Genomic DNA, 13,236 nt, shown 5'->3' on the forward strand with positions numbered 1-13,236 from the left:
GAAGGATTTCAGATAAAGTTGCTATATTGTTCTTCCTGGCTTTAACACCTATAAAGTCACTGTGCCAGAAAGGAAATTAGGTATACCTTCTTATATACCTTTAGAAATGGGGAGAACCTGATTCACTTGTGTCTGAACAGTGAATCAAAATGTTCTTGCAACCATGAATTCCCCTGTAACAAAAGTTCGAGGTTCTCTTTCCAACAGGGAAGAGACCAATCAATTAAAACAAATGAAAATAAAAATTATATATATTTCCAGAAATTGGTGACTTGTGATAGTAGGACCTTATGTTGGATGTTCTTTCTGTTTTTCAGGCTGACGATATCCGAGCTTTGCTGATAGATGCGATGCCTCCAGAAGCTTTGCCTACATGCTTCAAGCCTCAAGCTACTGTTGTTAGTGCCTCTGTGATCTCGCCAGCATCCACACCGTCCTGCCTCTCTGCTGCCAGCAGTATAGATAACCTCACTGGGCCACTGGCAGAACTAACTGTAGGAGGGGCATCAAATGCTGGTGATGGAGCAGCAGGAACTGACAGGAAGGAAGGAGAAGGTGCATTTGCTGCTGGACAAGTTTACATTGCTAGAATTACAGTAGTTTAGTATCACAACAGGCCTTGCTTTATCTTTAAAGCATTTCCAACTAGCCAGAAAATACTGTGCAGCTTGAACTGTTACCTACATTTTAAAGTGCCTGATGCTCACTCTGTTTTCACATGCTCTGCTAGGAGCACTGTTGACTGTTCATCTGTGTTTGCTGTCAGTGATTAGGTCTGACTACAAAGGCAGATCTGATTAGGTACCCAGATGTTCGTTGTTGATTTTATAAAGAAAATCCAATAAGAATTATTTTGATGAAGGAATTATGATTGTGATGGCTGGGGGACTTTGCTAAGGCCTTTTAAACCCTTTAATTGGTATCTGGAATCCATGCTTTAGGTCAGCATCTAGGTGATCACATAGCAAAAATACACCCACTCTTCCTTTCCTTCTCTTTACAATACAAGCCTGCATTTGTCACAGATGGCTTGTGCTTTTAATAGTTCATTCTGAAGAGGGAATAGTGATGAGCTTTGCACAGAGCTTTGACACAATGGAAGTGGATTGTTTATTACAGGCATGGACAAATTGCAAAAAAAAATCAGAGTGTGGAATTTTGAGAGAATCAGTGCTACTGATTATTTTTTTAAAGTTGGTTGGTTTGGTTTGGCTGTTGTTAATTCAGATGCATAGGATATAAATACTCATTTCTTCTCTTGTAGTTTCTGGTCTTGACATGAACATTACCCAGTTCCTAAAAAGCCTCGGTCTTGAACACCTTCGGGATATCTTTGAGACAGAACAGGTAAGTGGCCAGCCTCATCTCTGTTTGTATGTTTAAGAGGTAAACTAACCTAATAAATTTGAGCAACATTTTTGTTTTGTAATTGAAAAAGGGAAAGAAAAAACTCCAATGTCACATCTACAGAAAAATAAGTATGCCCAAGTTTTCTTTCAGTTTTCCGCAAATGAGTTGCCAGATACATTACGGTAAAGTTGAGAAACCTCTGAAAATATCTTCTGTTGTTTGATTCAGGTGTGCAGTAGCTTTCACTTTCTTATACATATGCTATGACTGCCAATTTGGCTTGTATTCTGAAAGTTATATTGGACCTTGTGAACTTTGAACGTGATGGATATAACAAAGTTAGGTTGAAATGTAACCTACACTTGTCCTTCAGCAGTCTCAATAGCCAGAAAAGCCTTTCACCACCTGTAGTGCTGCATGTGGTATTTTGGTTAGATCTAGGAAACACTCCAGTTTGACTATATGCTGAAATAAAAATCTAGTTTGCAAGGGCATAGTCACACTAGAGAATCAGAAGCTACATTTCTATTAGGTTTGGACCATAGCATTAATTGGGTTTCACAGGGCTAACAAGTTTCAAATGGCATTGAGAGATAGAGAAAAAAACCTGCAGATTTATCAGTATTTCACAATATAAGAAAGGAGTACAACTAATGTAAGTTTCTCAACCTTACATAATGTTTTAGAGCAGAAGTCTCTGTAATGTATTTGTAGACCCTTTTTATGTACCATTTCTTAAATTTAAGATGTTACAGTTGAATAAATTTGTTTGTTTACATGGATTCATGGTGGAAGTGAAAAGTACAAGTGCAAGAGACTGGATAGGATGATTATTTTTTCTTCCAGCCTCTGCTGCTAATCCTTTATTGAGGGATCAGGAAAAAAAGGGTTGAAATGTAATGTATTGCTTACAGAAAAAGTTCCAACTATTTCTGTGATATATTCTAGGAGGTATTTCTCCAAAGTTAAAATACCACATAATTTTTTCCCCTTCTTGTATATGAAGCATAAGCTTTTTTCTTTAATTTGGAACTGTTTCTATTAAGAAGGAAACCAACCTCAAACCAACCTATACTCTTCTCACATTTCTCTTTTCTTACTATTTTTCACACCTTCCTATTGCCTTGCTGGTTTTGTTGTACTTTTGCTTCCTTAACTCCTAACCTGTTTTAAGATTTTCGCTGGCTAATAAGATTTAATAATGCAAATTGGATTCACTGTATTCATCATTTTGAAACCATTTAGGTCCTCTTGTAAGTTTCTTTGCAGTAAAAACAAGCTCATCTTCTTTAAGATTATTGTTTTAAGCTGGTTTTTGCCAGCACTGCAGTAACTTTGCGTGCACTTTTTCACCTTGGCTCTACCCTACTCCTGATGCTTTCTAGGATTTGGGTTTTTCTGTATTTTTTAATGTTCTGCTGCACATGATGAATGTCTGCAGTGGCTTTTCCACAGTGATCCCAGTGGGATTGTTTTCTGCTCAGTTGGACAGATGTTTAGTGTATCTATTAATTCCTTGCTTGAGATGCTTTCTTTTGAATTAATGATATTCACTTTGTAGTGGACAGAGTTTATACCTGCAATTCAAATTGTGCTAGTAATACAACTTCTTTTTAATCAAGTTCTGTGGTTTTCTATTATTTTCTGAACTCCCCATTCTAGTTTAATGAGTAAATTCACAAGTAGATTTTATGCAGTTATCTCCTCCAGTTGAGATAGTTCTGGTTTTCATAGAATCACCACAGTACACAATTGATTTATAGTGCACAGTACTTTATTTAGCCTTTATCTCCTGTTCTTGACAAAAATGTTTATTTGGCATCATGTTTTATTACCTTTTTGCTTCCACCATTAATCTCCACGACCTTGAAATTTAAAACCTTGTCAGGTGACTGTAGATGTATTCATGTGTTGCAACCGAATGAATAGTTGTGTATGTCCTCACAATGTTAATTATTTCCAAATATAGTGGAACAGTTGAGCATGCCTTAGCATAGCTGACACACTGGTTTGATACACATGCAAGTGCACATGTGTATATAGATATATAGTAATAGCACACCATAACAATGTTGATCTGAAAAAGACAATGTTTATCAGTAAGATTATAGATTATTAATTTCTGCTTGTGTAGTGAAAATAATGAATTGCACAACACGGTGAAACTTTGAACGCTTCAAAAATACTCCCATATTTGTCCCATCATTTCCTTGCATCCTCCTTCTACCTAAGTAAAAATGCTTGTGAGAACCTTTTATGAGAACAGGCTCATGCTAATTGGTTTAAGAGAAGTAAAAGTTTTGCACAGCTTCACACTGTAGCAGCTGGGTATGGTCCTGCAATAGGGAGAGGTTTGCCAGAAGGTGGCAGCAATTAGAAGTGAAAAAACCATTAAACATATATAAGGTTTTGGTTGCATCATGAATACAGTCCATTTTCTGAGGTGATAGGTCTTCAGCCTTGGAAGTTGGGCTAGGTTTGGTAAGTGATTTTTGTGGTCTTACATCTTTCCAGATAACCCTGGATGTGTTGGCAGACATGGGGCATGAGGAGCTTAAAGAAATTGGGATCAATGCTTATGGACACCGCCACAAATTAATAAAAGGTGTGGAGAGACTTCTAGGAGGGCAGCAAGGTAAATATGACACTTTTACTGGTTAGTCTAACTGTTGCATATAACAGGCTCCCAGATGTAGATCTTTCTCTAAATGTAGGCATTGTCACCAGGACTTGAAAGAATCTAGATGTCAGGAAAGTGTATTTGCTGGCAGACATGGTGGCTGAGTGGGTTGTGACAGGTAAAGAATATATTCAGGAGATACAGGACCAAGTGATCACTTGCCTTTCCAGGGAATGGACACCCCTGAGGCAGCCTTGGAAGCTGTGCCTGTTTCTTGGCACCCTGTTTCACCCAGGCAGGAGCTATTGGATTGGTTTGCCCTATGTACCTACCACAGGCCAGTTGTATCCTGAAGGGTGGATCTGATGGAGTTTTAGCTGCCCCACACTTCTGAGATGCTTCTGTTGAAAGCAGAAGCAATAAAGTGCAATTATGTCCCACATGCATTTTTCTTCTCTCTTTTAAAGCCTCTGCTGCTAACGAAAGGCTTTTTATTTTTTTGAGGTTATGCTTCTGCCTTGTGTTTATTTTTCATTTCCTGCTGTGCTGGGGTTGTTTAAGAAGAGTAATGATGATGATGGATACAAATAGAGCTGGTATTGGTTTTTCCTGTTGATTTGTGCTCCTTTTCATTCCTTCTCTTTGCAGGCACTAATCCTTATTTGACTTTCCACTGTGTGAGTCAGGGGACCATTCTCCTTGACCTTGCTCCTGACGATAAGGAGTATCAGTCCGTAGAAGAGGAGGTAATCCAAGTCCCTTTCTTAATGCTTCAGTGGCTGTATATTTCTCTTTTCATTTATAACCTGTCAGAACTAAAGTGTAATACATTTTGAAAGTGATGAGATAGGCTTTGGTGTGTGAATTGCGTAGATCTGACATGAAGTTTAGGCCTCGTCATTTGTCTTTTCACATAGAGCAATGATAGGAATTATTTTGCTGTGTCCTGCTAATTTTTTTAACGAGTGGTCTGTTTGCTCACTTAGTGTTATTCCAGTTTGTTGTTGTTGTGTTTTGAATGTTGTCTCATAGGAAGGGTTTCCACAGCTTTCCATAGATAGGTGGACCTGCAAAAGTCAAAAGCTGTGCATAAAGACCAAGAGATCAAGACCTTGCAATTCTCTAGGTATTTTCTGTGCTCAAGCTATTTCTGCAAGTGAACCAGCTTGTTTTCTCTTGTCTCAGTGGCTTGGTTAATCAGTAACCCAGATAAACAGCTCTTGGATAATTGAGCATTGACTGCAATTTTGCCTCCCACACACACATGCTCTTTTATTTAAGTAAACTACAAGCAGATACGATTTTGAAAGCAAAAATGACAACAGAAAAGAGACTTCCTGAAGAGTTGTATTTGGAAGAAACTCCATTTTACTGTGCATCTGCTATTTGTGTCATGTTCCTACACTATAGCACAGAAATCTTGTAGTCTTTTTTAAAGTCTAGATATTCAGTATCGGTGCCAGTTAAGGCAGGAATATTTTTTATTAGTAACTTCATAAACTGGAGTTTGTGCAGATTGTTTTTATAAACTTTTTCCGACAGAAAGGGTCACTTGTTTGCCATAGTAAATTGGGATGTTTATTTGAACTGTTACTAAATATTGTTGCTGTAGCTATAAATACTTCTGGAAAAGACACAATGAAACCATTAAAATTCTCAGGATCTGCTAACGACATAGGAAAATTTACAGTACAGCCATTTTCCTATCACTAAGAAATGCAACCTAAACTCATTAAAATCACATTTGTTATTACTTCAAAGTGATATTTTTGTATATTCATTTTCAAGGATTGTTTTTTTCTAATCTAAAGCAGATTTTCCAGTCGTATATAATTTGGAAAGCAAGTACCATTATTCTCCTTTTTCCTATGTAGATTTTTATTACAAGATTGGATAATTGCATCATCCAACTTCTTTACTGTGGAACAGTGTAGGATGTGGGGTACTTGAGAAATTAAGGTGTACCTCAGTTTAAAATTGAAGTGTTTTTTTACACCTTTTAATTAATTTTCAGTCAAGATTGCCCGTTGTTGTCAGTGATATTCTGAGACACTGCATGGATACTTTACCTTGCTAGCAAGCTTTTGTGCTGAACATTCAGTTGTGTTCTTTTATGTAGATGCAAAGTACAATCCGGGAGCATCGAGATGGTGGAAATGCTGGTGGTATCTTCAACAGATACAATGTCATCAGGGTAAGTTTCAGAACCTCTTACTTTTATGGGGTAAATTATGTTAGTATCTGTGCCAGCAGGCAGAATTGGTTTAATGGATCACCCTTTTATATTTAAAGTTCTTTGTTGAAATAATATTCAGGAACAGAGTTAAAGCAAGTGCTAGATGCTAAAAATAGACTAAATGTGTGCTCTGCATGTGAAATGAGGGAGAAGTCCACTTGGGCTCTTAAAGGAATCTGAAGAACTGTTGTTGAAGACAGAGGTGGTGAAGAATCTGACTTTTTCACAACCTGATTAAATTTCAGAAGTCTATAACTTCTGTATTTGACTTTGCAACCCAGATCTGGTTTTTTTTCTCAGTGTAGTCTTTTTTTGTCTCTTTAAAGAAGATTTGGGGGAGGGGTGTATGAAAGGATGGTCGTGACTTTTAATAAATGTTTCTCCCTATGCAGTCTTAGATCTTGACACCTCCTTCTTTGCTTTTACTAACTATAAAAATATGTTTTATAAGCCCTGTTATTTCAGAAATCAGTATGTTGTCTTTCTGAGGGAAAGTACACTTTCTGGTTGCTTTTTGGGGGGAGAAAGAAATAGAAGAAATGAGAACAGAACTTGATTTCTGAGCTCCAGAAAACCCATGGTGCCTATCTGTTTGAAAAGTAAACCTGTGCAGAGCCTTTGCAACTTGATCCAGTAGATCATACATCCCAAAGTAAACTTTGCTTTCCATCCCACTCCCAACCAAAGGTAAAGTCCTTAAGAGAAACCACAGTAGTATGAGCGTGTGGCTGAAACAATATCTCAGGACAGATTAAACAGCACATCCTTATTTTTTTCCTCAAAAGTTGTTTCTTTTCATAAAAAATAAACCTTGACTAGACAGCTAGTTTCAAAAAGCTAGACTAGATTGTTCAACAGAGCTCAAAGCAGAGAGGGAAGGAGTTTCAGACAGTTTCTAGTTCTTTGTGGTATTGCAGGCCTCAAGAGAAGAAGCCTGAAAGTTGTCCTTAAACCTGACAACTTAGGCTGCAATTTCACACTAGTTTTAACCGTTTGTAAGTGTGCACTACAGAGCTGTTTGAAAGACTTCAGCCTTGTGTGCAGAACAGGCTGGGGGTTTCTTTGTACCCTTCTCATGTCTTGCTCTCAGTTTCCCTGTTGAATTTATGTGAACTCTGTGAAACTGTATTCCATTTCAATTCCAATTCAAGTATGGTTGGACTTATTGTACCACTGCAGATTCAAAAGGTAGTGAACAAGAAGTTGCGGGAGAGATTCTGTCACAGACAGAAAGAGGTCTCAGAGGAGAATCATAATCATCACAACGAACGCATGTTGTTTCACGGTAAGGAAGTAGTGTCTCTTTGTATGTATTGGAATTTAACAAAAAACCCTAAGCCCTACAAGGACCCACAGGCAATATTAATGTTGCTATGTCACTATCCTGTACAAATAATTGTATATCTACACTTGAAATGCAGAGGGTGCATTGGGGATGGGGGAGTGGTGGAGTTAGTCTGTATGGTTACTGCAATTCAAAAAGCTACACTAGGTAAAAAAATACTTTTTGTTGTTGTTGTTATTTTAAGAAAAAGGAAGGTTTTTTTGCTAAGCCATATCTTAGTCATTTCCAGTAAAGCTGCTGGGCGGATGTTACATTGCTATGAGAAAAACATGGTATCTTCTGAATGAGGAGAGCAGCACACAGTAAAAGTGTTTTACCCTGGTGCTGATTCAGGCAAGCCATCAGGGAAAGGAATCAAAACCAGCTATGAGTTTCAGCAAGAATTCTTTAGAAGTGCCTACAAGTGACAGTTGCCTGAAGGTCCTTCTGCCCTAGATTCTTCTATGATTCTGTATAGGAAATTGGTTTTGGATATGGTTGTCTTGACATCTTGCCCCATCTTAACCAGTGCTGACTGCTGGAGAAGGTGTGCATTGACAAGATAAATTGCACTGAAATGCGAGTAGGGGGAAAGCCTTTTAATGAGATCTGTGAAATGAGTAAGAAATGAGTCACACGTGGGATTTTGGTATATAATGATAAATCCCACACATCACTGCATCCTGCTGGGTATCGCCCCCTTCCAGCTGACTGAGCACGCTTTCTGGTATTTAATGGTCTATTTGAGGCAGATAAACTCCTCTTGACATGGAGTCCTGTATTACTATAAAACTTAACAAGTATGTATCTTTTTGTGTCATTCTCTTCTAGGGTCTCCTTTTATTAATGCTATCATTCACAAAGGATTTGATGAAAGGCATGCATACATTGGAGGAATGTTTGGAGCTGGAATTTACTTTGCTGAGAACTCCTCAAAAAGCAATCAATATGTGTATGGAATAGGGGGAGGAACAGGCTGTCCCACACACAAAGACAGGTCCTGTTATATCTGTCACAGGTATGAGTCCAGCAGAGTTCCCCATATGTAATTTTGGCTGTCCTGGTTTTTGCAATCCTGGCCCAGGATGACTTGTAGGGAAAGAATGGCCACTTGAGCTTGGTCATGGCAGGAAAAACGCAGTTTTCCATTTGTCAAAGCTGAACAAAAAAGGATATAAATTCAGTGAGTCCCACAGGAAGGTCAAAAATTACATGTAAGCATGCAGTGAGTATAAATCAAAGTGAGCTGTGGTCAGGAAAGAGGCTTGAAACAGCAAGTTTGAAAATGAAGAGTCAGGGGAAAATAGCAATTAAACTCCAGGCACTCTCAGAACAAAACTGCAGTGCAAAGTGGTGGTCAGCAGTACAGTGTTGTACTGTGAATCAGATAATTCTGGAGGTAGCCAGCAGGACTTAATCACAGCTTTGTTTTGTACTGGAGTAGATCAATGTGTTTCTCGCACTTTGACACCTGTCCATACCCTGCTGATAGGAACACAGAGAGTTTCAGCTTCTTTCAACAGCTTTATATAAGGTGAACTAGAACAAGCCTCCATGTGAGGGCTAAATGAAGTGTGTGTTTTCCCTTCTGTGTGTCGTGAAAGATTTTTTGTGACAGGTTTCATACAGTCTTAGAACTGGTTTCTAGAAGTGTTTCTCTAAAAAGCCTTGAAAAATGAATTGTAACAAAGTAAACTCAAAAGACTGAAATTGTTCTGGAAGCATACAACTCCTAGTAAGATATTTGAAAAATTATATTTTCTTTTTTCCTTTTAGACAAATGCTGTTCTGTAGAGTGACCCTTGGAAAATCCTTTCTTCAGTTCAGCACAATGAAAATGGCTCATGCCCCTCCAGGGCACCATTCTGTTATCGGCAGACCAAGCGTGAATGGACTTGCGTATGCTGAATACGTTATCTATAGGGGAGAACAGGTATGTAAGTTAGCAAGGACTGGGCTTATGGAAGGACAGAGCTTGGAGCTGGAGAGGGGATGTGACTGACTTCCAGACCAAGTGTGCTGTGATAAGGTGGTTGATTAGATTTTTAATTTTTTTTTTCATTTAAATGTGGAAATAAACTGTATCTAGCCAGCAAATGCTACTCCCATCCACTGAACTGCTCTGATTTATACCATGCAGAATTTCCTGATTTCCCCTGTGCTGCACTGCTAGAGCCTATTAAGAATTGTGGTTTCTCTCAGTAGGCTCTCCTTCTCCCATTCCATTTCACTGCATTACTGCAGTATCATGATCACATGCATTTTTGGGGCTCTTGTACATCTTCAGGATTCTGGGCTTTTTACATCTATATTCCCAGCAGTGACAGAGACTGCCCTTAAATGGCAGCTGGAGTAGCACAGCAATCTTCAGAAGCTGATATTTGATCTAAATAACTCAGCTAGACCCTGGCTCTAGAAAAGTGGTTTGCTTACTGGGTGGCTGTAAGACCACTGAATGACATTGAATAGCCACAAGTCTGTGGGGCCTGATGACATGCATCCCAGGGTCCTGAGGGAGTTGGCTGATGTTGCAAACCATTCTCCATCATATTTGAAAAGTCATGGCCACCAGGCGAGGAACTCAGCAACTGGAAAAAGGGAAACATCACTCCTATTTTTAAAAAGGGGAGAAAAGTAGACCTGGGGAACTACAGACAAGTGAGCCTCACTCCTGTGCCTGGGAAGATCATGGAACAGATCCTCATGGAAGCAGTGCTAAGGCACATACAAGACAAGGAGCTGATCCAGTACAGCCAGCAGAGCTTCAGTGAGTGCAGATCGTGTCTGACCAATCTGGTGACCTTCTATGATGGAGTGACTGCAATGGTTGACAAGGGAAGATGGACTGATGTCATCTACTTGTCATGTCCCACATGACATCCTTATCTCCAAGTTTGAAGGGCGGACTATTCTGTGGATAAGGATTCGGCAGGATGGTGCAGCCAGAGGGTTGTAATCAGTGGCTCTATGTCCAGGTGGAGGCTGGTGATGAGAGGTGTCCCTCAGGGCTCTGTCTTGGGCCCTAGAACAGGATGCCCAGAGAAGCTGTGGATGCTCCACTCCTGGAAGTATACAAGGCTAGGCTGGATGGGGCTTTGAACAACCTAGTCTAGTGGAAGGTGTCCCTGCCCATGGCAGGGGGCTTGGAACTAGATGATCTTTAAAGATCCCTTCCACCCAAACCATTCTATGATTCTGTGCTAAGGTGTTATATAATCTTAACTTCAGGTTCAAAGGAAGCTTGGGGAGGTCTCCTTGACCAGCCTCTTGTTCACACTGAATCCAGGCCAGATTGTTGAGAGTTTGCTTTGACCAGGCAGGTCTTGGAGGCCTCAGCAAATAGTGTTTCACAGCCTCTTACAGCAGCTTGTTCCTTTGATTACTTATCCTCGCAGTAAAATAATGTGTTCTTTGTATGAAATAGAAATCTTCCCTGTCTTAATTAATCACATTCTTGGGCTGTGCATCTCAGAAAATCTGTGTTCTCCATTTTATACGTAATGGAAGACTGCTATGAGGTCCCACAAAGCCTTCTCTTTTCTGGACTGAACAAGCCCATCTCCCTTAGCCTCTTCTTGTTTATCCTGTGCTCTCTCCCCCTGACTATTTTATTGGTCCTTTGCTGAACTTGTCTCCAGCTTGTTGGCATCTTTCTAGTATTGGAGGGCCCAAAAGTTGTATGCAGTTTTCTAGATGTGGTCAAGTGAATATTGAATAAACAGCAGTCTGAATAAACATTGCTGCTGATGTACCACAGGATGATGGTAGCCTTTATTGCTGCCAGGACATGCTATTGATTCTGCTTTAGCTTGCTGTCACCCAAGGACCTCCAGCACTTTTTCAGCAGAGTGGCTTCCCATCCTGCAGTGTTACAGGGACTTCGTCCCAGGTGCATTTGCCTTTGCTGGATTTCATGAGGCTTCTGTAGGCCCAGTCTCCTCTCATCTGTCTAGGTTCCTCTGAATGGGGCTCTACCCTCCAGCAACTTTAGCCTTGTTCTGGGACTGAACCGACTACCAGCTGTCTTCAGAAAACACTGGACAGATGACTGACTGGGTTATGTGCTTTGGGTGGGCCAACTGTCTTACTGCCTGTAAAGGAATTTGCAGGTCACATGGCAAGTTAGTGAGCCTTTTGGGGTCAGACTGTCTGAGATTTTTGAGTAATTTATAGGCCCTGACTGATCTGTAGGATTAGCTAACAAGGAGAGTAACTCTGAGTTTCTGTTACACACAGAATTTCTGGCAGTACCTGCATGGAAGAAACATCTTTCTTTCTACTAGTATATTAACCGAAGTATTAACTACATTGAGCAGTTCCCACTTATTGCTGGCTAGGTTTGAAATCCACTTTTTCTTCTGCATGCTGTGAACACAGAGCCGATTCTTGCACTGTCCTTTCTGGGCACTGTTTAGTGAAATGCAAGAAAATGGGAACTTGCTGAGTGTACCCTTGCATAAAGCACTGTTTTTTTTTCTTGTTTTACTTTCAGGCATATCCAGAATATCTCATTACATACCAGATTGTGAAACCAGAAGCTCCCTCACAGACAGCAACAGCAGCAGAGCAAAAGACCTAGTAGCTTCAGAGCAGTGAAGAAGGATGTGGCTTCAATCTTGGACTGGATGGATACATGTTTCAGAAAATCAGTATCATAAAATTCTTAACAACCTGGAAATAAGCTGTATGTTTTTTATAAAGCATTGCTGTCTTGATGAATATGATACGAGTAACTCTTGCATACTCAATTGCTACTGTTCCTTTTGAGGAAAGTTTACAAGGGACTGCCTTTTAATAACATATCTCAGGCTCCTAGTCTCTGCAGTTACCGTGTATAAAATAATATTGTTTTGATCTAGACCTTGGGAACATTATTGTGCAAATGGAAATCTTTACTGGTGCCATCTCACATGTTAAAATTTCAGACACTACTATTCTAGTTATTTTATTTGCAGATAAATTGCATTAAGCCCATCATTTTCTTTTCAACATACATCATTGATTTTCTGTTGTCAAGAGATCCTATTTATTCTTCTTTTGTATTCTGAAGTTGAGCCGGAACCTTCTTGAAGATATTTTGCACAAAAGTCGAGTTGACTAAAATCATTAACAATGCAATATAAATTTCATCTGAGGAGGGGCTAGGTCAAGTTCTTCAATATAGGGGTTTTTTGCACACCTCTGAGCAAACAATAATATGAGTGAGTGTAACTTTAGAGTGGAGACAAATCATGATAGTTCTCTGCTTTGTCTGTGTGAGTTTTCTGGGGAAAACCAGAAAGTGTTTGCAAGGGTAAAACCAGCTCTTGTGTGTGGAAGAACATCATAAAACAGGTCCATGTCCTCTGCTGGCATCCCTAAAAGAACATTTTATAAGGCTCCTATTAAGTACATGCAGCTTGTGAAATGTTCTCCAGTTACAGCGGCGTATGGGTTTCTGGGAGATAGCAGGTGAAAAGTCAGATTTCATACACAAGGGCATATCTAGTTCATGTTCCTCTATAATATGAGACCCAGTAAATGGGTTTTAGGCTGGTAAGGGAGAGTGTGTTATAGTAGTTTCATGTCACATCTTTGCGTGTGACATCACAGTTGAAGAACTTAAGGTATTTACAAAAGTAATAATTATTTTAGATATCCATTTTACATTTTGATGAGAATGAAATTTTAAAATATCAGTTGGCAAGTGGATTTGTTTGCAGGTAT

The 13,236-nt window shown here is 39.5% G+C and overlaps 1 protein-coding gene across 1 annotated transcript in view; it reads left to right on the forward strand.

The window, feature by feature from the left end:
- Positions 1-12,211, forward strand: part of TNKS (tankyrase) — a 99,217-nt gene extending 87,006 nt beyond the window's left edge. Inside the window, exons 17-25 of the mRNA XM_029960982.1 lie at positions 318-555; positions 1,265-1,347; positions 3,865-3,985; positions 4,619-4,716; positions 6,090-6,164; positions 7,386-7,491; positions 8,362-8,548; positions 9,307-9,463; positions 12,023-12,211. Of these exons, the coding sequence (XP_029816842.1) occupies positions 318-555; positions 1,265-1,347; positions 3,865-3,985; positions 4,619-4,716; positions 6,090-6,164; positions 7,386-7,491; positions 8,362-8,548; positions 9,307-9,463; positions 12,023-12,109 (1,152 nt within the window). The 3' untranslated portion in view covers positions 12,110-12,211. The remainder of the gene's footprint in view (positions 1-317; positions 556-1,264; positions 1,348-3,864; positions 3,986-4,618; positions 4,717-6,089; positions 6,165-7,385; positions 7,492-8,361; positions 8,549-9,306; positions 9,464-12,022) is intronic.
- Positions 12,212-13,236: the final 1,025 nt, after the last annotated feature.

The sequence above is a fragment of the Manacus vitellinus genome, unplaced genomic scaffold (assembly GCF_001715985.3).
Source record: "Manacus vitellinus isolate BGI_N305 unplaced genomic scaffold, ASM171598v3 scaffold_0_pilon, whole genome shotgun sequence".
In the NCBI taxonomy this organism is placed as follows: Eukaryota; Metazoa; Chordata; class Aves; order Passeriformes; family Pipridae; genus Manacus; species Manacus vitellinus.